We start from the raw sequence: 23241 nt of genomic DNA, 5'->3' as shown, positions 1-23241 counted from the left end.
GCCGTCCTGGTCAGCTGACACATGTCGGATAAAGAGTCCTGCACACTGTCAGCGCTATGCTCAGCCCCACCTCCGCCGGACTCCCTTGTGCTGGCAAGGCAGGAACCGGGCTTCTGATGGTCACAGGCCAGTGTGGTTCCCAATGGACACGCCCCTATCACCCCTGCAACATCTGGATCCCTCCATCCCGCCCTTTCCTGCTTCTCCCAGTGCTTGTGGTTCCGGCATGGATAGGTCCGATTTCAGCTCCAGAGCCACCAGGGCAGTGGAGAGGGGGGCATGTCGCTCACAGCAGTCGAATGAAAGCTCACTCCAGACCCCTGGGGGAAAAGACAAGCTGCTTCTCTGCGGGAACACTGTGTCTGCCCAGTGTTGGGGACACCCCAATTTCTGTGGGTGGAAGGAAAGCCTGGAAGGGATGCCTGGCAGTGAAGCCAACGTGAAGGACAAAGGAGCCGAGAGCCCCAGAAAAGCTCCTCTAACACCAACTGGGTACCTGGATCCGGCTGTGCCTGAGGCAAGCTTACCCTTAAAGTTCAGTTATGTGAGTCTATTAAGGCTTTCTTCCCTACACCCACAGGATATAAGTTTCTGTCACTTCCCACTAAAATTAGTCTATGGGCTAGGCGTTAGCCACTGGACCCAGTGTTACGGCGCAAGGACTTTAAGCCTTGTGTTCAGGAGACCAGCACAACATTCCCAGGACCCCTCCCAGTCCCACAAGCCTGCGTCACTGAGCATGCCACTGTGTCCACTCCCAACATTAGACCTGGAATCTCTGGGCCTTGCCCTTCCTCACGGGGGAGGGCAAACCCACCAGAAGTTTCGGCAGCAGTGAGTAACAAGGCCCTTTCAAACACATCTCTCTCCCCGGCCACACTCACCATCGAGCCTGAGGTATTTGAAACCGCGATATGCAAAATAGTCTTCCATGATGGTCATGAGGGAGGTCATCTGACAGAAGAGCAGCACTTTGTGGTTGGTGGCCCGGAGTTTGGGAAGAATTCTATCGAGCAGCTCGAATTTCCCTGAGGCTCGGTACAGGTCCAGCCTGGGGAGGGTTGGGGCGGGGAAGGACACACAGGACGTGAACCACAGTGCCCTGAAGGCGGGCAGAGGACATGTGTTCCCACCCACTACCTGACCAGTCCTGGGTGGGCTGGCCACCAGGTCCAGGGGCACGTAAATGTCTCCCTTGGCAGACTACCCAGCCCCCAAAGTTTCAGCAGAGCCATTCCAATTCAACTAAAATAAACTCAGGCCACCCTAAGTCAAGTGAAAGTATTAATCGCTCAGTTAGGTCCAACTTTCTGACTCCATGGACTATAACCCACCAGGCTCCTCTGTTCTTGGGATTCTCCAGGCAAGAATACTTGCCATTTCTTTCTCCAGGGGATTTTCCTGACCGGAGATCAAACCCCAGTCTCCTGCATTGCAGGCAGATTCTTTACCATCTGAGCCACCAGGGAAGCCCCCCGGGTGAAGGGTGACTGTGGAATTACGGAGCAACTAGGATCTTCGTAAGAGGGAGAAGAAGGGCTTAGGGCCACACGGCTTTGGTCATTCATTCTCCGTTTACAGGTATGGAAACTGAGGCTGGGGGCAGTGTGACATGGCTGCTGACCTGCCAGGGCCCGGACTCAAGGCCAGGCCTGTGGGACCCCATTATGTAATTTGATACAAAAAAAACGACACAGCAAAAGGACCTTTGCTCTTTCATTCAGGGTTCCTGCTCTAAGAAACAGTTTACTATCCCAGAGAAGTGATGGTGGCTTTTGCGCTGAGAATGTTTTAAGAGTGAAACCTTGAGGCTACATCCGAGCCCGATGCTAAGGCCGAACCATGCTAGGGCTGCACTTTACAAACAATACTGGGGAAAACATCCCCACAGCAAGCTGGGTGGCACACTGTATAAAAATTGTCTCTCTCCTGGTGGGCAGAGTTTAGACTCAAGAGTGTTGAGGGAAGCTGTCACAGGTCACAAAGCCCAGAAGTGGAAGAGTGGGACCTGGAAGCCATGTCTGGTCAACTCTCAAATTGCAGACTTTTTTTTTTTTAATTTGGCTGCACTGAATCTCAGAAAAGGCAACGGCAACCCACTCCAGTACTCTTGCCTGGAAAATCCCATGGATGGAGGAGCCTGGTGGGCTGCAGTCCATGGGGTCGCGAGGAGTCGGGCATGACTAAGCGACTTCACTTTCACGCATTGGAGAAGGAAACGGCAACCCACTCCATTGTTCTTGTCTGGAGAATCCCAGGGACGGGGGAGCCTGGTGGGCTGCCGTCTATGGGGTCGCGCAGAGTCGGACACGACTGAAGCGACTTAGCAGCAGCAGCAGCAGCAGCACCGAGTCTTAGCTGCAGCATGCAGGATCTTTAATTGTAGCAGGTGCAATGTAGCTTCCTGAACAGCAATCCAACACAGGCCCTCTGTATTTGGAGCACAGTCTTAACCACTGAACCACCATGTAAGCCCCTCAAAGTGCAGAATTTTTATTCTCTTCTTTGGGCTCATCTATGTTTTTTAAGTTTTTTACCAGGAATATACTGCCTTCGAAAGCAGACAACTATGACAACAGAAACAAGTCAGCTGCAGAGAGAAACACAGCAGACCATCCATCCACCCCATTAAGTGAGGGAGAGTCTCACCCTTGGACGATGCCGCCAGTAAACCCCAAGTGCTCGGAAAAGGACTCCTGTAATGGAACGAGATGTGGGTCAGTGAGGGCAGGAACAGGTTTCCCAGCCCCATGCCTCTGAGCCCACCCACAGCAGCTCAAGACCACACAGAAGTGCTGACGACAGCTTTTCTACCCCACCGACATGCCTTCCCATAGGGTCTTAACCACCAAAGGTGCGCACAAGGCACCTGACATCGTCTTTGGAGCACCCAGACGGAATTGTCAGGGGATTTGCGATGACCCTGAAACTTTATGCCAGAATGTGCAGACATATATGTGCTTTTCATTTAAATTTATTTGAATTTTTTGGTTGCAACATGTGGCATGTGGGATCTTAGTTCCCGGACCAGGGATTGAACCTGCACCCCCTGCAGTGAAAGCATGGAGCCTTATCCACTGGACCATCAAGGAGGTCGTTGTGTGTGCTTTTCAGAAGCAAGAATCCAGATTCTCAAGTGTACTGGGGCCCAGAAAGGTCATGGCTGGAGCTGTCGTGAAGGACACTGCGCTCCACACGCTGACCTGGGATGGCCCCACACACCGCCAAGTGCGAAAGGCTAGTAGCCAGCCAGCAGGGGCGGCACGACCGCTCCCACGCTGGGTGGGAGGCAACTCCAGAGGGCGGCCTGGAAGGCTTCGTGGTCATCCGAGGTGGGACTTTCATTTCTCCCACATGCTTCTTTTCTCTTTACTTTATAAAAAAAGTTTATGTGCTCTTTCTGGCCACCACAGGGCATGCAGGATCTTAGTACCCTGACCAAGAATCAACCCCATGCCCCCGGAGTGGAAGCACAGAGTCTTAACCACTGAGCCACCAGGAGAGTCCCTCTCATATTTTCCTACACTGTTTGGATTCTTCACAATAAGGACTTGCAGAGAGAATCTCAGTAAGAAGGCAAATGTACGCGCATCGTCTAGTTACAAACTCTTCCTCTTTAAAGCTGCAGAGAGAAGCGCCCCAGCTCTGCCGGGGAAGCGGGGCCTCGCGTGGGCTGAGGCCCCCACCTGGGCCTCACCTCGATGTGCTGGAACATGTAGGGGTGGTTGCAGATCTTCCTCAGCTGCATGATGGTGTTCATCAGGGTCTTGGTACCACCTTTGCCCTGAGGAGGCACAAGTGAAAGGGAGAGTCGCTCTGTGGTGTCCCCAAGAACTATACAGTCCATGCAATTCTCTAGGCCAGAATACTGGAGTGGGTAGCCTTTCCCTTCTCCAGAGGATCTTCCCAACCCAGGGATCAAACCCAGGTCTCCCGCACTGCAGGCGGATTCTTAACCAGCTGAGCCGTAAGAAGCTCCCAGATTGGTCTTGTCTAGGGTGGGGTGTGGGTGGGTGTGGAAGGAGGACGTAGGGGGAGGCAGGGCTTGTGGAGCTGGCTCCTCCTGGGGCTCAGAAGCCAGCACGAAGTCAGCGCTGGGGGAAGCAGAGACCCCTGGGCACCCTGGAGGGTGGAGAGTGAGGAGGGGCCAGGCCAGCAAGATGGAAGGGACTGGCAAAGCGCTGAGGCCGGATCACAAACACTCTGTGACTCATAAGGCCAGCTGCGCAGGCACTGGGACAGTCCCCGGGGACTGCAGCCAGATGGGCCGTGACGGCTGAGGAAGACCTCTGGCTTCGGGATGAAGGAAGGATGCAGGGGTGGGTGCGTGGGCAGAAAAGTAAACCGGGAAATGGGCTGTCACAATAGCCCAGGTGAAGAGCCCAAACCAAACATGTGGGGGAGGAAATGGGGAGGCCGGGCCAGGCTTGAGGCACAGAGATGAGGGACCTGAAAGGATGATTTCAGGTGAGAAGAGGGTGAGAAGAGGGCTGTTAGGGGAGGCCCGGGGCCTCAGAGAGGCCCAGGAGGTAGCAGCCCACCTGGCCCCTACTCCTCTCCATTACACATGAACATCACCCCAAGTTCACGTAATGACGAGGAGGGGCCAGTGGCTGTGGCTTGTCGGGAAGATGGGACGCGCCTGAGTGTTCTAACCGCTATGGTCCGTGCTGGATCCTCACTGCTAACAGATGCACCCACAGGAGCCAGCGCTTCATGAACAGAGAACCCTAGACTGCTGACTGGGAGGCTCAGGCCCCCCTGAAAAGAGGCCCTCAGGCCCTGCTCCCTTAGCCTTATGGACCGGACCGAACCACTTCAGCTATGATCTAAACCAGGGCTGGTCAACGCCCTCAGGATCACAACCAGACGGGGCCTTGGTCACAAAAATCACCTCCCAGGAGGAGAAAGCCTGCTGGTTCCCACGCATCCAGCTGCTCCCGGGCCGCCCACTCGCCCGCCCGCCATGGACACCCAGGTGGGACAGGGGCCCGGGCCCACCTTCTTGTCCTTCTCGGAGCCGTCGGTCAGCAGCACCCCCTTGGCCTGCATGTGCCGATAGAGCACGCGCTGCAGGGCCGACATGTCGCACTTGATGACGTACTCCACCTGCGGGCACACGCCGCCATCAGCCGAGCCCAGGCCCCAGGGCCCAGTCTGGGCCCGACTCTGACCTCCCAGCCTCTCGGGCATCCTGGGCCCTGGCCTCTGATCACGGCACACGAGGGTGATGGTGAAGAGCCCCCACACCCAGGGCATGAGGGAAGCCGTGCTGCAGTATATGCACGGGGCCAGAAATGTGGGGGCTTCCTGGGCCAGAGGGGCAACACAGCTTTCTTTCAAAGGCCTCCCCTCAGCCGGCCCAGGAACAAAGAGTAAGAGTGACATGAGGGGTGACCGGTGCGGACCCAAAGCCCCCTCAGGGGAGAGGGGAGGGGCCGCTACAGGCCAGCAGGTGGGACTTAGCTGGCCCCTAGCACACCTGCCTTGCACTTTCAGAGACCCGTGCAGGTGATCAGCCATCCCCAGGCGAGACTGACTCCTCAATGCTGAGCAAGATAGGGCCAGGCTGGGGGACTCTAGAGAGCTGCCCAACTGGGACCGCCCCCTTGCGGTGACCCCCACACAATGCTGAATGCTGCATTAGAGCTCCCTCCACTCAAAGTAAACACAGCACCTTTTCAGGCAACTGAGCCTCCACCTCCTTCTTGAGCCGCCGGAGCAGGAAGGGCCGCAGCACTTTGTGGAGACGGCGGATGATGAGGATGGTTTCCTCCTCGTTCAGGTCCACCTGGCACCCCAACGAGACATGCAAGCCAAGTGTTACCTCCAGGGGAGCAGCGATGCGTGGGCAGGGCCACCTGGTGCCGCCCTGCACTTGGCGCCCCCTTTCCAGGCGGCTCTATGCTTTATGAGAGCTCAGCGGGGCACCCTCTTCCTGTGGAAAACTGCAGGGACCTGAGACCTTCCATGGAAGTCCTGGGACACGGAGGCAAAGCCCCCAGGGCACCGAGAAACACGGCAGCACGCTGAGCGGCCTCCCCAAGAGTGACACAAACTCACGTGTCTGGATCCCAAGAACATGTCCAAAGGGAGCCTGGCCAGTACTGTGGGGGTAACATGGACAGAGCGCATGGTGTAAACTGGGGGTGCTCTACTGGGAGCCCCAATAACCTCTCATTTCAGCCTCCGTGGGAGACGGATAGAAAGGCTGCTCTCCTGTGGACCTGCCACTCTGATCAAAATCTGAATTAAAACAATTTTTAAGTGAATAAGACGACATTTGAATATTTTTCTTTAGGAACCTTTAGTCGAGCTTTTACTCAGCTTGAAAATAGGTGAAACCATGGCATTTGTTCCCTTGCTCTTTGGGTGGGGATCCTAGACGTCTGAAAACTGGCGGTTTGTTTTAATTATGAGACCCTTGAAAGGGCCTCAGTTTCTCCTCTAGGAGGGCTTCTGCCTCAGCCAGTGCCAAGGAGGGGGGACCCCAGGGATGATGCAGAGGTCCCCCATAAAAGCATGGTGGTCCCAACTGTCCCAGACCTGAGGAGAATCTCCTAACTAGGGACCAGTGGGCTGGGCATTGTCTGCCAGGCAAGGGGGCTCTTCGTCCACCCTGCGGTTGAGCCCACCTCCTCAGTACAAGGCTCAGGCCGCCAACCTCCTTCAACAGAAAACAGCTGGCCCACAGGCAGACTACCAATTCCACCCACAGCCAGACAGATGTGAGAGATACAAGCCACAGCCCATAGCTTTTTATTTTCTTTAAAAATAAAAGGGGCAGGATCTGACCACTCTCTTCACTGAAACGACCAGAGGTGCCCATTGCCCTCAGGGTGAGAATTTAACTCCCCTCAAGCCCTCCAGCTGCACCTTCACACCTCAGGCCCTGCTGTGCCATGTCCCTGCTCTGTGCCTGGGGCATAGGGTCAGGGAAGCCCCAAGGATCCCCTGAGATTTCTCTGCCCTGCTCTGGTGGCAGGGTTGCCATGTATGTGGCCAGGCCAGTTGCGGTGGGCACTCCGTCCACAACCACCTGGGGAAGCCAGCTGAGCCAGGACCGTCAGCTCGGACAGTTCTTGGAGCTGCTTGTGGCCGAAGGCCACGGCTCCCCGCTCCGCCCCCTTCCACCACGTGGCCGGCAGCTTGCCCACCTTCTCCCCGGTCATGGCGAAGGGCGCGTTGAACCACTGCTCGAAGGTGCTGCAACTCTTGAAGATGGTGGGCAGCAGGAAGTTGAGCAGTGCCCAGAGCTCGGGCAGCTTGTTCTGCAGCGGTGTGCCCGTCAGCAGCAGGCGGCGGGGCGCCACGTAGTGCGTGTTGAGGACCTGCGTCAGCTTGCAGTGGTGGTTCTTCATGCGGTGGCCTTCATCCACGATCATGTACTTCCAGCGGATCTGCGGCCGAGAGCGGGTAGTCAGGAGAGGACAGGCGGTGGGGCTGTCCCCTGGGTGAGCAGCTCACTGCCATCAGGCATGAAGGCTCTGGGCAGCACGGCCCAGCAGGGTGGGGAAAGTGAGCATGATAGCATCAGAGGAAGGGCCAGCGCCCCGAGGGGCAGACGCATACTGCAGCTCCGTGGCACGTGGGAGGGCAGACAGGTGGACAGGGAGATGACTGGGAGCTGCTGTCAGGTAAACAGAACTGGTGAACAGAGCTAAGTCCAGAGGAGAACTTTGGTTTTCCAGGAAAATTACATAAGCCAAGTATCTGGCATAGAGAAAAAAAATCCTAAATAATACACAGCCTGACAATCATAGGTCCTTGGGGTAGGGTCGAGAGGGGACATGGTTTGATGATAGGTATGTTTCAATCTGGCCTCCCTGGTGGCTCAGATGGTAAAGAATCTGCCTGTAATGCAGGAGACACAGGTTCGATCCCTGGGTTGGGAAGATCCCCTGGAGAAGGAATTGGCAACCCACTCCAGTGTTCTTGCCTGGGACATCCCATGGACAGAGGAGCCTGGCGGGCTACAGTCCATGGGGGTCGGACACGACTGAGCGACCAAACGTTTCCAGTCAGCAGGTGGTGGCTCGGAGGCAGGGAGGCACAGCTGGGAGCAGACTGCTGTGGGGGTGCCGCCTGTACCGCAGAGCCTAGCAGTGGTCGCTGGCCAATGGACACGGGCTAGACGCCAAGTCTAACTGGGAGTTAGGTTGGTTAGGCAGGGACTGCGGGTATAAACCCGTTTACATGCGACTGTGATGCCCTTCAGAGCCACTCGGGCCTTGGCATCTAGCTCCCGGGACCCAGCACGGCCCAGCTGAGGCCCTGCACATCAGGTGTCTCAGAGGAAAAAGCAGGACTGACTAGGGCAGGGGGTAGCAGCCCTTTCCCACAAGCAACCTCCATGGTGCGGGGTTTACACTGATTAAAACCACTGTCAGACGCACAGGATATTCAGAGCCCTGTTCTCGTGTCTGGGATGGGCCTGGGTCTGTCCTGGGTCAGAAGGGTGACCCGCAGCACAAGCCCTAGGATAAGCAGGCTGGATGCCAGCTCTCTGGGTCTCAGTTTCCTTACCTGTAGCTCAGAGATGCATATCAAGCACCGAATGTCATCAGTATGAACAAGCCCCACAGGTGGGGGTTAATGTGTAAAGCGCTCTAGCCTTGGACTTCCTCCCCTATATGGTCAGTGAGGCCAGATGCGGCAGCTCAACCCCTCCCCACCCCAGGAAAAGAGCTTTCTGGAGGCAAAGGACTGTGCCTGACTTACAGCTGGGTCATAGTATATTCTTAGTCACTCACTGGTGGCCCAACTAGAGCCACCTTCACAACCGAGGCAGCTAAGAGGCTGCCCAGCCGCACGGCACCCACTAAACACACCAGCTCAGTGGCTCAAGGCCGATGGGACACACAGGACCTCAGAGCACGCGGCCCTGAAGGCCGGACCCCACGTGCTTTGCAGGCTGCTTTCCTGTAGGCTGGGGTGGGAAGACACAGCCACCAGGGAGGCAGGTCCGAGGCCTCTAGAGACAGGTGGGGATGGGGGAGGGGCTCAACATGGCCCTGTGAGGGACACGGCAGGCCGGACGGGAAGGCTGGGAGGCATCGCGGATGACCAGGCTCTTTGGGCAGGAGCCCGAGAGAAGCTGGTCCACGTGCTGTGTAGAGGGTGCCAGTCTCTGGAAGTGACCCAGGGCAAGCCTGGGAACGCACAGTCAGAAGCAAACCCCAAGCCACCTTGACTGAGGCCTTTCATACCCACAGAGCAGCTGTCCTTACGCATATGCAGGGGATCACGGAGCAATGACTTGTGGGGGGTCTAAGAAGATGAGAAGCGTGACCCATGCATGACCAGCCTGGGCAGGATCACAGGTGCCTGGACAGCACGTGATGGGCTGAGCTGCCTTGTTTTACAGGCGAACATGCTACCTTTGCAAGGATGTGCTTGTCCTTAATGATGTACTCATATGTCGTCAGCAAGACGTTGAACTTGCCGCTGCGGAGCTGGGGGACGAAAGCACGTCTGGCTGCTGGGGAGCCCTGTGAGGGAGAGAAGACGCACACGCCTCAGCCCCCAAGTCCTGGGGCCCTGGTAAGGCCGAGAACTGGCAAAGGCTGCTGGCCCTCTCCCAACTCCACCCCAGACAGCTACCCTCCCCAACTTGGCCCTCAAGCGGCTGTCCCTCCCTCGACTCCACCCCCAGACTGCTCCCCCTCCCTGACTCCACCGTCCACGCAGAGGGCCTCATGCAGGGAGCAGAGAGGCATGCAGGCCCTGGGTGGCTTGCAGCCTGCACCTCCATCTGCCCCACTCCTGGTGGGCAACCAGCTCCGCTTCCCGTGCCTGCCTCCTCCTGGGTCCCCACTCAGGCCACTGTGTCTCCCACACAGGTGCAGTCCACGGTGACCATTCCCTAAGGGCAGCTCCGGCTTCTCCCTGGTTAGCAAATCTGTCTGGTTCCCTGTTTCAAGCTCACTGCTCCTGACAGACTGAGGTGAACTCATTCCCAGAAGCTCTTTTTCCTTAAAAAAATTTTTTTTAAACTAGAGTATAAGTTGCTTCGTTCCCAAAAGCTCTTGGCAGCAGGACAACATTTAGTTTCTCAAATGCACCAATTTCTCCCCGCACATGCTGTCGTCTCTGCCAGGACCCTCTTCTTCCCATCACGGGGCTGAGAGCTCCACGGCAGAGTGGCGAGCCTGGACCCGGGAGCCCTGCGGCCAAGGGCATGACTGAGCTCTGCCAGCGAGTGGCTGCGTGAGGCACCCCACGCCCCCGCACAAGGACAGGAGGCACTATCAGCCCCCGTGCACAGGTGAACTGGTCTAGAGATGGTGAGGACAGTGAGCAGCCCATCACACAGCAACAGCTGTGTGACACTCACTGAGTCTGCCTATGTGGACAGGTCCAGAGCTCAGTAGGTGTAACAAGCATCAGGCGAGTGCACTCACACCAGCACAGTCCACACTGAGTCCAGAACTTAGCAAAAGCATCCCTCCTCGAAATGAAATGACCCAAGCCCCCACGTGGACGACCTAAGAAGGCACGCACACGGGCGTCCTGTCATTAATGCAGGTCGACATCCCTCTTCACCACATGTATCCCATACCCACCCCCACCCACGCCCACCTCCTCAGGTGGCAACGTACCTTGTAGGACACCTTCACCACGGAGGGGGCCCACTTGTCAAACTCGTAGGCCCAGTTGGAGAGGGTTCTGGAGGAAACACAGAAGGGACAGTCAGGTACTAGTTCTGGCGTCAGCCTCTCGCTGTCCACACTGACGTCTGTGAGGATGCAAAGGCTGATGTGGCCGTGATCCTGGCAGGGTAAACTTCCAATAATTTGCATAATGATTTCCCCTTTAAGGAAGTAGCACTTAACTGCCCACCTATTACGTGTGGGCTAAATTGAGTATCTTTTCCCAGAATACAGTATGGAAAGGGGAAGAAACAGTACTTCACAGTGGAGATGCCTGCCACACACACTACCCCAGCCACGTAATCAAGGTCAACCACCAGCGTGAAGCGTCACGTTGACACCAACTGCCCCCATGATGAGTTCAGAGGCGGGCTTCACTTCTGATCTTTGTTCCCGAAACCCATCATCCCATCTAAGGATGAGAAAATCACCAAACAGACCCAGGTTGAAGTACCTCCTATAAAACACCTGACCAATCTCCGCAAAATCATCAAGGTCACTAAAGTTATGCAAAGTCTGAGGAACAGTCACAGACCAGAAGAGGCCTGAGGAGATGTGAAGGGTAAATGCCACATGGGCTCCTGGGACTGAAAACAGAAGTCAGGGCAAGACTAGTAAAATCTTCATAAAGCTTACATAAGGTAACGTGCTCAGTTACACTTTCACTATATACATAACGGGCCAGTGGGGATTCCTCACTTGTGACAAACGTAACAGGGTCACGTAAGATGTGATCAATCACAGCCACTTCCTCAGTGGTGCACTGATTAAGACTGCGCTTCCAGTGCAGAAGGGCACGGGTTCAATGCCCAGTCAGGGAACTAGATCCCACGGGGAGGCCAAAAACAAACACACAAGCAAAAAAGATGTGATCAGCCACAGGGGGAACCAGAGGAAGGTACCAGGAGCTCTGGGTACCATCTTTCCAACTTTTCTATAAAGCTGACGCTATTCAAGAGTAAAAAAACCATCACAAGGCAATGGCGGGGACGTGCTGAAAGGACATAGTAGTCTTCCCTGGAAAATCCCATGGACAGAGGAACCTGGTAGGCTACAGTCCATGGGGTCGAAAAGAGTTGGACATGACTGAGCGACTTTACTTTCACTTTCTTTCTTCAGCAAAATCCTTAATGATACAGTCCATGAGCCTACGCTGCTATGAAGAACTAAACCATTAAACTATTACACGGGGGAGAAGAGACAGCTTTCCCTTGCAGTGGATTCCAAGACTGCGGAAGGAACACTGGAAGGAGAAAACCTTGCCTGGGCACTTTCCAGGGGATCATCATTTCAGGCGAGAGTTTCTGATAGATGTTGAAATTACAGAGAAGAGTATGATGAGAAATGGGATAGTCACAGAGTTTCTCAGTATCTTCCCATGGGATACTTATAAATCACAAAGGAAAACTTTTTTGTTTGCATGGGAAAACCAGCAGGCACCACAAAAGGAGAACAAACCGGGGAATTCCCTGGTGGTCCAGCGGTTATGACTCCATGCTTCCATTGCAGGGGGCAAGGGTTTGAGCCTTGGTCGGGGAACTAAGATCCCTCGTGCTGCACCATCGACCAAAAGATAAAAGGACAGACCAAAGTGACGCTCTCCTGTTGTGGAGCCCTGGACTTGTGGCCTCTGATGTGAAGCCTCAGGAAGGGCACAAGAGCCCCTCCTGAAGGTTCTTGCCAGAATTCCAGAAAGAAGGACACATCACATGAGCCCTAAGGAGGGATGGTCTACCAAATACCTGCCCGGGATTCAGGCTCACGAAGGTCAAGAAGAACAGAGCCGAGCTGGGCAGCTGTCACAGAGACATCACAACACACGACAACAAAAGGCAGGGGAGGGACCCTGGACCAGAAAAAGGTCTTCAACTGACAACATCTGAACAGTGTCTCCAGAGTCACTAACAGTTAGTGATGATTTATCACCGCGCTGTTACTAGCCTGGTGTTAAAACTGTCCTAAGGTGATGTGAGCTCTGGGAGGCCAGCTAGAAGGTGTGCAGGAACTTTTTAAGCTGCTTTTGCAGTTGTTTGTAAGTCTTAAAAAATTTTCAAAATGAAAATTAACAACTGGTATCTCATTGTAGTTTGTGTTTTTTTTTTCATTGTAGTTTTGACATGCATTTCTCTAGCTATTAGAGATGCTGAACAGCTTGTCATGTGCTCAGCACCTTTGCTGTCTACCTGAAACCGTCACAACATTGCTAATCGGCTATACTCCCATACAAAATAAAGTTTAAAGAAACGTATGTCAAAAAAGAGACAAACCATGGGACCTCCCTGGCAGTCCAGTGGTTAGGACTCCATGCTCTCATTGCTGAGGGTACTGAGAAGCTCTATGACTATCCACCTTCTCATCTATGATCCCGAAAACAGCAAGGTGCAGCCAAGAAAAGACAGACCCAGTCTGTCGCATAGCACGCTAGACACAGAGCTATTCTGGTGGAGATAAAGTCCCACCTAAACAGAAGGGAGAGGACAGGGGCCCTTGGAGAGCTGTGGACAGTACACAGGTGAGGGCCACGGGCACTGACAAGAAAATTTACACCACCATAAGCAAGAGAAAGCAAAGGGGGAAATCAACTTCTCCCAGTAAACTGTGGAGGCTCCTGAGGCCCCTCAGCCATGGGTGCATGGCGTCTGGAGGCCTGGCCATCTTCCAGGCAGGAAAGTATGTTCCCATGGGCTGGGGGATGAGGACATGGTTTCCCATTGCCCGCCTCGACAGCTGACGTGGCCCCTACTGCACACTGGGCCGAAGGCAAGGGCTTCCCCTTCTGAGCCAGGCCTGAGTGCACACACTCAGGCCTGGCCACATCAGAGCAGACCATCCCCTGGGCCCGCAGCTGGACTGCCGCCTAACATGTGACTGGAACCAGGTCAAGGACAGCCAGTCCCAGGACTTCTGGAAAAACCCTACAGACAGAAGAACCATCGTGTTGTCATACGCAGAGCTAGGAAGAGGCAGCCCCGGAGTGGCTAAGGAATCTCGGCCCCAGAAGCATGTCTGTGGGGAGGAAGAGGCTGCTACCACCAAGAGATTGCAAGTGAGCGCTTCCACAGGATGCCATTCAGGTACCAGACACCACAGCTGAGCATCTGTGGTGCCCGGACTGGGCTGGGATGCAACCGGTATAGCTCAGAGCCCTAGCAGGAAGCGGAAACAGCACCTGAACAAACACCAAAACTCCATGCTTTTAGCGGGGGGTTATCTGACTCCCGTGACAACCTGGAGCAGAACCTGCTGGTTGAAGGACTTGAAGAGGACACCAAAGACAGCCTATGAGAGTTGCCCCAACAGGGATTATATGGGCAGGCACCCCAGAACCTGCCCTTCCTCTACCCCCGTGCCTTGAACCCAGAAACAGGCAGCTGTGCGCTGGGTGGGTCCCCCTGGAATTCACATGCAGACATCTTCATACCCAGAGCCCAACTATGTTTGGAAATAGGATCTTTAAAGAAGACATGAAGGGACTTCCCTGTGGTCCAGTGGTTAAGAATTCACCTTTTGAGGCAGGGAATGTGGGTTTGATCCCTGGTAGGGGAACTAAGATCCCACATGCTGCAGGGCAACTAAGCCCGTGCTCCACAACTACTGAGCCAGCCACAACTACAACCCGATGCAGGGCTTCCCTGTTGGGTCAGTGGCAAGGAGTCGGTCAGCCAATGCAGGAGACACAGGTTCAATCTTTGATCCAGGAGAATCCCACACGCCGCGGAACAGCTAGACCTGTGCGCCACAGCTATTAAGCCTGTGCTCTAGCGCCTGGGAGCACTAGAGAGAAGCCCGTGTGCCCCAACTACTGGGGGTGTGAACCACAGCAAAAAGTCCGCACGCTGCAACAAAGATCTGCGTGCCACAACTAAGACCTCACTCAGCCAAGTAAATAAATATTAGAAAACAAAAAAAAAGGTAATGAATAAAAATGAGGTCCTTAGGGTGAGCGCTAATCCAAGACTATATGACTTCCTTATAAGAACAGGAAATGAGGGTGCAGACACACAGAGGGAAGGCGAAGTAAAGACACGGGGAGAAGGCCCTGTCTGCAAGGTCAGGAGAGAGGCCTCGGGGAAACCAGGCCTGCGGACACCCTAGACCCAAACTCGGGCTTCCAGGGAAGTAGGGCCTGTGGTAAGGCCACCCAGGCTGTGGTCCTTCACGAGGGTGGCCCGGACAAACTAACACATGGGTGTCTGAGCTCGGGCAGCACTCACGAGAGGGGCACTATGATGAGGAAGGGCCCATTGATACGCTTGTGCTCCATGAGGTACGTGATGAGCGCGATGGTCTGGATGGTCTTGCCCAGGCCCATCTCGTCAGCCAGGATGCCATTCAGGTTGTTGTTGTACAGGGACACCAGCCACTCCAAGCCTTTGATCTGCAAGGACAAGCGACCAGAGCTGAGGCCCAGGTGGGGCGTGGGAGGGCTCCCTGCGCTTCGGAGACTCCCGAGCTCCAGCCCAGCCAGGGACCACCCGCCGCCATGCTCACTCGGCATCGTGCTCTGGGCGCACTCTCTTGTATCCCACTCGGCCACATCTCACACTCCTCTCTCTGGAATCACAGGGCTGCTGTGCTCATGAGAGACATGTATGAAACATCCTTTCCAGGCACATGTTTAAACTGTTAAATCTCTGTCACTGCCAGATACCAAGCCACACAGCCCACTGGGACCAGCCTGTGACTCTGGATTCAGGGGAGCCTTGGGGCGTCAGGGTAACGAGTGCACCACGCGACTAACTGCCTCGACAGCATTTCAAGATGAAGTGAAAGGTTTCCAAAGCTTGCAAAGCTTTCTGCCACAGGCAGTTAGAAGACTGTCCTCAAGGAAAATCTAGAAAGTTTCCTAACAGATTAAGTAAGTTGTGGCCATGTTCTGATTTCTGTGATTACACAGGCCTCTCTGGAAACTTCTACTGGTCACAGGATTTACCTTTGGAACCTGATGTCAGCAGAGGTGCTGAGAGTGCTTGTAAGGAAAGGTGGGGTTCAGGGGTTACCAGCACACTGAGCAGCAGACAGGGAACGTGTTCTTTGGTTGGAGGTATGCCAGCTCTCTCCTGGGAGCTGAGATGAGCTGAGGGTAAGGGGCCACAGTCACAGAAAAAGAAATTTCTATGACGAGCAGCTTCCTTTCTTGGCTGGCCAGGCCCTGACACAGAGCTTTAGAGTCATGATCACGTGACCCTCACAGGCCTGCATTTCTGAGGATGGACGGACTACATCCAGAGCTGCTAGGCTCTCCCCCCTCGCTGCCTCACATTGCATAGAGCCCCCATGGCCCCACACCCGGGTCCCATTCTGGCTCAGCCATTCCCAAACCATGTGATTTTTTTTTCTTTATTACTATTTTGTGTTGGTTTTTGCGGTACAATATAAATCAGTCATAAGTATATACATATTCCCTCCCTCTTGAACCTCTTTCCCACCCCCCCATCCCACCCTCTAGGTTATCACAGAGCACTGAGCTGAGCTCCCTCTGAACCATCTGATTTTGAGAAATTGCTTTATCTATCTCCTCCTCACTTATCCCTCAAACTCCCCATGAAACCTGGAGGATCACAGTGCCTACTGCAAAGCTGTCGGGGGAATTCAGATGCTAAAAGCCTGTCAGTGCCCCTGTTCTGCCAGGCACGCATCAAGCACACAGGAGAAACTGACTGACTGCACCATTTCATTTCAATCCCTTTGTCAGGACTGCCGTGTAGACTCGGCCCCATCCAGCCTACCTGGTACTGCTTGAGCACGCCATTGACCATAAGTGCCGACTGCTTGTCCACCCTCTCGGTAACGGCGTGGGCCACAGCATAATAGGACTGCAGGCCACGAGCGAGGGCCTGAGACACGCCGTACTCATCGTCCACATCTTGCTTGGCATTCCTGGGAGGAAAATGGAAGGGCCATGTGAAGACAAACACTCTTACTTGGGACAACACGCTTCTGACACAAGCCTCTGCGGAGCAGCTTTTACAGCATGAGCCGGAAGATGAGCCCAAGAGCAGCCACACAGTCTGAGGGCAGGCAAGCCGGCAGACACTAGCCTAGGGGGTCAATACTGGACTTCTGGGTGCCGAGGGGGCGCCTGGGAAGGAGTGTTACTTTCTGCTGGAGGCCGGTTGCATGGTCCACCCTCTCTACTGAGAGTTCAAGGGAAAATGTACACTTGACAGCCTTGCAAACCTGAATCATTTATACACTGGTGGTTTTGTGATCCAATCTGGAATTCTTTAAAAAAAATGACATTAAATTACTCACATTTTATTAATGTAACAGATACAGGTGACCCAATTTCCATCATACTGCTTTATGCTATGTTTCTGTCCTTATATCACCCTACCCATCTTGCCCAGTTAAGCTGGGTTTTCTTAGCTTAGAGCAGTGGTTTCCAAACTTTTTGGCACCAGGGACTAGTTTCATGGAAGATAGTTTTTCCACAGGCCAGGGAGTGCAGGGTGGGGTGGTTTCACCACGATTCAAGTAGTTTACATATTATTGAGCACTTTATTGCTAATATAATGCTGCCGCTGATCTGACAGAGGTACCAGTCTGGGTAGCTTGGCTTAGAGGGTTTTGCTAATAGATTAAAAAAGATTGTATGTTTGTTCTAGTGGTTCCCCTTCATGCCTGAAGTTTATATAATACATATCACTCTCAATCCTCTAAGAGTATCTGCTAACTCTGTACTGTAAGCCACCAGGAAATCGGTATAATAATTTTAACAGCTTTCAAGGGCAAAGGATGAAAAATAACCTAAATGACCACCGCTAAACAAAGGCCACAGTACAAGACCATGGCAGGGACACCACGCAGCCAGATGTGGAAGAGAGTGAGACACTGTGTGTACACAGACATGGGAGCACGGGGTGGAAGAGTGTCCCAGAAATGAAAAGAAAAAAAGAAGCACAGGGTATGTGTGGAAGACGCACACTGAGGAATCAACTTCTCCCAGGGAGGAGAGGGGGAGGGCTGAGCTGGAGCACAGGCGTGGTAACCACCACCATCTCCACACAAGACGAACCATGTGAACGGACGGACTGTCAATGCACCCTATGAAAATCAGAGACATCTGAAGTTAAGTCCATCTGACCTATGTGGTCCAGCAATGGCTGCCAGCTGGACAGGCTATTCAAGGAGGAGCTGGGACTCTGATGGCTCCTGCTGGTGCTCCCATGCAGGGAGCTGGCAGAGTGGGAGCGGGCGGAGAGAACCCTTACTCAATGATGTGCCGGGCATCCACCTCGGAGACATCGTCGCTGTCGGGATCCGGAATCTTCTTCTTCTCCTCCACAGGAAGGGTGGGGGGCTGTGCAGGCTGCGGCTGCTCCTCCTCCTCCTCCTGCCAAGAGACAGGTCCGTGTCTCCCCAGGTCACCACAGGGATGGGCCCGGGGCGCCCGAGGGAGGAGCCCAGAAACTAGGGATGGTTTTACAACCCGCACGCCCTCTTCCTGCCCATCCCAAAACATGTCACGCTTTTCATGTGCATCTTCTTTTAGCTGCTCAGTACATGAGTTTTAGTTTTCGTAGCAGAGTCCAGACACTTCTTTTTAAGGATATCTCATGGAATTTCTGTACTTCAGTTGCTGCTAGTAGATTCTGTTTGCACCCAGCTCTTCTTACATAATGTATGCTACTAAAACAGCTTTTCAACTCTCTTGGATATTCTAGGTATTAAACATTCATAAGCAACCTTCAATATTTGCTGGTCTTGATTTACTTTTGGTTTTACTGACATGGCCCAAATGTCTAAAACATGTCAAACAAGACTCGTGGTAACAGGCACCATAGTTTACTAAGACGTTTTCTATAAATTTGAGTACAGTAAGTCCCCTACATATGAACCTTCAAGTTGAGAACTTTCAAAGATGTGAACGTGCATTCCATCAACGTCAGGTGTGAGTGACAAAGCAGCCTGCCCTCCGTCTCTTATTGCTGATGATCCTCCAGCTCTGCCATCTCCTACCTCCTCCCTCCTCCGGTCAGTAACTCCTCTTACCTGTTCACTAGACGCCCACCCCTGAGTGGCAGCTATTGATCTGTACTGTTATACTTTTCAAGGTACCATACTACAACAGCAAAAATGTTTTCTTTATAGTTCATGCTTGTTTTATGTATTCTTTGTGTGAAAAGTATTATAAACCTGTTACCGTACGGTACTATATAGGTAAACTGTGTTAGTTGGCTACCTATGCAAACTGTTGGACTTATGAACGTACTCTCGAAATGGAACTCATTTGTATGTAGGGGACTTACTATTTAAGTATTGTTTCATTAAAAGGATATTTCAATGTTAACGTAGCAGATAATAAAGGGGATTCTGTATGACATATTGATAAAGTACACACAAATGCATTCCTTAACATTAAACTATCTTTGTATTCCTGTTTAAATCACACAAATGTGTGTGTACAATGGAACTGCTATAAAACTAAAAAAAAAAAAAAAGAAAGAAAATATCTGTTAATTAACCTGTTAAATTATTCCAATCAAACTCCAGTGAAATTTCCCTTGGAGAAAGCAAAATAATTTTATAGATTACTGAGAATAATGAACATGTGATGATAGCACAAACACTTTGGCCCCAAAAAATCATAACTATAAGACTTTCCAAGCTGATATTACCATGTCAGGAATTAAATAGGAATGGGAAGCCTGGCTAATTCCAATTAAAGGGGATCAGCAAATTTTACCTTAAAAAGTGACATGACAGCTGGACAAAAGTAGCACCAGGAACCACTCCAGAGAACTGGAGTCTGAGAGGCACTAGCTTAAAAAAAACTGCTGAGCTTTGAGTAAGTAGAGGGTGGGAGTTTGTAGAGATCTTACTTGTGGGTGTTTTCCCCTCTCCCATCCTGACGTGTAAGCTGTCAGGGTGGGCGGGCCCTAAGGCCTGGCAACTGAGGCTGATGGGGGATTCAGTTGTCTTATAGCAGTAGGCGATGCTCGGGCCAGCAGCAGTCAGCGGAGGTGAGGACCTCAGCCACGGGTAGGGAGAGCAGATTGCCAGCTGAGGGCTCTGCACATGCGCAGAGCAAATGAAACAGGGCCCAGCGGAAAGTAAAAGCCAGGGTAGGCTTGAAAATGACCCAGACCCAGAAAACGCTCTTCTGCATACACACATCTACTGGCAGGAGACACAGTCTTTACTGGCTCAAGGTGTTGGAGGTGACTGCTAAGTTATGAAGAAATACAACCCATTCCTAGAGGGCCAGGATTAAAAATGAAAATGAGAAGAAAACAAAGCAAAACAATAAACAGAGCCGACACCACAGACAGCACATTCCCTGGGGAAACATTCCACAGATTCAGCCTAGATAATTTACTAAACAAATAAAAACACAAAAAGGAACCCCCAAGGGTGGAAGCCAGAACCCAGAGTGGCTAATACAACCTTCCACTAAACATCCACCAGGCTTCCCTGGGGGCTCAGCGGCAAAGGACCCCCCTATAATGCAGGAGACCCAGGTTCCATCCCTGGGTTGGGAAGATCCCCTGGAGAAGGGAACAGCAACGCACTCCAGCATTTTTGCCTGGGAAATCCCATGGACAGAGGAGCCTGGCAGGCTACCGTTTATGGGTCGCAAAAGAGTCAGACATGACTTAGCGACTAAACAACAACAAACATTCACTATAAGTTAAGCAAAAAAGGAAGAGAGTGTGATGTGAACATGATTTACTCAACTTGTTAAAAGACATCCACGAAAAATTTATGGCTAACACTAAACACTGATAGAGTAACTGCCTCAAACTTAACATCAAAAATAAGCCAATGATATCTGCTCTGGATGTGTCTATTCAACATTTTACTGGAGGACCCAGCCAGTGCAACAAGGCAAGAAAAAGAGATTAAAAATTAAGGCACACAGATGGGAAAGGAAGACGTTAAGTCATGGTTATTTATGGATGACACGATCTTGTCTGTGAAAATCCGAAGGAATCAAGCAAACAAAAAAGCCTTACTGGAATTATCAATATGAGTTTAGCAAGTTCCCAGACATAAGATAACATAAAAAAATTTTTCTCCATGTTATTTCCACAGAAGAGCTACAAAATATTCAAAAATAAAATTAAGAAAACAATTCTATTTATAGTAGCATAAAAGGGATAAAATTATTAAGAATAAATTTAACAACAAAAAACCAAAAACTGTACTCTGAACTACGAAACAATACTAGGAGAAATTAAAGATTATCAAAATAAATGGAGAAACAGTTCATGTTCATGGATTGGAAGACTAAGTATTATTAAATGTGATTATCCCAAAACTGATCTAGACTCAACACAACCCCCCCAAAAAATCCCAGCAAGCGTTTCTGTAGTAATTGATGAGCTGATCCGAATGCGTACATGGGGATGTGAAGGCTCTGGAATAGTCAATACAGCAAAAAAGTTGAAGGACTAACACTACCTGATTTTAAAACTTATTATAAGCTGCAATAATCAAGATAGTGTGGCAGTGACACAAAGATAAACATAATCAGATCAACAGAAAAACACTGAGTCAGAAACACACCCTTATTCTAACTAATTTCCCACAAAGCTGCCAAGGCTATTCAAGAGGGAAAAATAGCCTATTCATCAAATGGTGCTGGGTAAGGTGGATATCCATATACAAAGAAACCCTTAGACCTTCAGATCACACAGAAATCAACTCAACTATGACCCTAAATGTAAGAGCTTAAATATAAAACTTCCAAAAGAAAACATAAGAGAAAAACCTTCATGACTTCAAACAGTTCTCAGTATACCACCAAATGCACAATTCATAAAAGAAAAAAAATCAATAAAAAGATTCCATCAAAATGAAACATTTTCACATTTCAAGACAACACTGAGGGGAAAAAAGGCAAACAGACTGGGAGAAGATATTTGCAAGTTATATCTCTGATTAAGGACAGGTATCAAGAACATATAAAGAATTCCTACAACTCGATGATGAAATGACAAACAACCCAATTAAAAATCGGCAAAAGATTTCAACAGATTTTCACCAAAGATATCTGAATGGTGCATGAACATTTGAAAAGATGTTTAACATCACTACTTACTAGGAAAACGCAAAGTAAAACCAGAGATATCATTACCTACCCACTAGGATGCCTATAATGTAAAGAACAGATAATACCAAGTGTTGATAAGGACATGGAGAAACTGGGGACCTGTGAAAAGGTACAATCACTTCAGGCAATGGTTTGCTAATTGCTTAAAAAGTTAAACATAAACTTACCATATGACCCAGCAATGCCATTCCTAAGTATTTACCCAAGAGAAATGAAAATGGAAAACACACAAATGCCCACAATTTGGTGAACTGATAAACAAGGTATATCCATACAAAGGAACACGACTCAGGAATAAAAAAAGTTTTTTAAGATCTTAACTTTTATTAATGGCTTCTCCACATTATTTCTTTTTAGTATTTTTTAAATTGAGGTATAAATTACTTAGTTGAGTTTGTTAAGTTTGGAAATATGCATATAAGGGTTAAATCTACACCCTCAAAGCAGAGAATATCTTCCTTATTCTTTTCCATTATGCTTTATTACAGGGTATTAAATACAGTTCTCTGTGTGTGGGACCTTGCTGTTTACCCATTCCATAAATAACAGCTTGTAACTGCTGTCCCATTCCCCCAGTCCTTCCTCCTCCCTTGCCCCCCCGCAGCCACAAGTCTGTTTTCTATGTCTGTTTCTATTATGGGCATAAGTTCATTCACATCACATTTTGGATTTAATAATGTATCAATGGTGTCATGTAGTATCTGTCATTCTCTGACTCACTCTGCCTAGTATGACAATCTCTAGGTCCATCCATGTTGCTGCGAATGGTATTATTTCCTCCTTCTTTATGACTAACACCTCACTGTGTATAAGTATCTTTAACATCTTCTTGAACCATTCACCTCTCAATGGGCATTCAGGCTGTTTCCATATCTTGGCTATTGTAAATAATGCTGCTATAAACACAGAGGTGCATGTATCTTTTTGAATTATAGTTTTATCTGAATATATGCCCAGGAGTAAGATTTCTGATCACATGGCAACTCTATTTTCAGTTTTTTGAAGCACCTCCATAATGTTCTCCATAGTGACTGCACCACCTCACATTTCCACCAGTACTGCAGCATTCTACCGATTCTGCAAATATTTTCTTCACACTTTTTCCAGCATTTGTTATTTGTAGACTTTTTAATGATGGCCATTCTGACCAGTGTAAGGCGGTATCTTATTGTAGTTTTGGTTTGCATTTCTCTAATAATTAGCAATGTAGAACAAACTTTTGGCATACAGACAACATAGGTGAAACTTAAAAACATGCCACGTAAAAGAAGCCAGACAAAAAATACTACATGTTGTATAATTCCATTTATGTGAAACTCTGGAAAAGGCAAATCTGTAGAGCACAGCAGACCAGTGATTTCCTGGGGCTGGAGGAAGCAGCAAGAACAAACTGTAAATCAGGGAGATGAAGCTTTTTGGGCTGATGAAAACATATCCAAATTGGTGTAGTGTGATGACTATGCGATTTTGTAACTTGACTAAAATCACTGAAGAGTAATCTTATTATGGGTGCATTTTACAGTATGCAAA

The 23241-nt window shown here is 50.8% G+C and overlaps 1 protein-coding gene across 10 annotated transcripts in view; it reads right to left on the bottom strand.

Moving 5' to 3' along the window:
- The window catches only part of SMARCA4 (SWI/SNF related BAF chromatin remodeling complex subunit ATPase 4), a 90961-nt gene that overhangs the window by 31088 nt on the left and 36632 nt on the right, over positions 1 to 23241 (bottom strand). For all 10 annotated transcript variants that reach the window (XM_069589239.1, XM_069589242.1, XM_069589238.1 and 7 more), the window contains exons 14-24: positions 17867 to 17988; positions 16382 to 16532; positions 14867 to 15030; positions 10602 to 10668; positions 9381 to 9491; positions 7158 to 7400; positions 5678 to 5791; positions 5002 to 5109; positions 3698 to 3784; positions 2650 to 2696; positions 885 to 1051 (exon numbers count right to left, since the gene is read on the bottom strand). In XM_069589239.1, coding sequence (XP_069445340.1) covers positions 885 to 1051; positions 2650 to 2696; positions 3698 to 3784; positions 5002 to 5109; positions 5678 to 5791; positions 7158 to 7400; positions 9381 to 9491; positions 10602 to 10668; positions 14867 to 15030; positions 16382 to 16532; positions 17867 to 17988 — 1381 coding nt within the window. The remainder of the gene's footprint in view (positions 1 to 884; positions 1052 to 2649; positions 2697 to 3697; positions 3785 to 5001; positions 5110 to 5677; positions 5792 to 7157; positions 7401 to 9380; positions 9492 to 10601; positions 10669 to 14866; positions 15031 to 16381; positions 16533 to 17866; positions 17989 to 23241) is intronic.

Source organism: Ovis canadensis, chromosome 5 (genome assembly GCF_042477335.2).
Source record: "Ovis canadensis isolate MfBH-ARS-UI-01 breed Bighorn chromosome 5, ARS-UI_OviCan_v2, whole genome shotgun sequence".
In the NCBI taxonomy this organism is placed as follows: Eukaryota; Metazoa; Chordata; class Mammalia; order Artiodactyla; family Bovidae; genus Ovis; species Ovis canadensis.
This window is presented reverse-complemented; position numbering and strand designations above follow the sequence as displayed.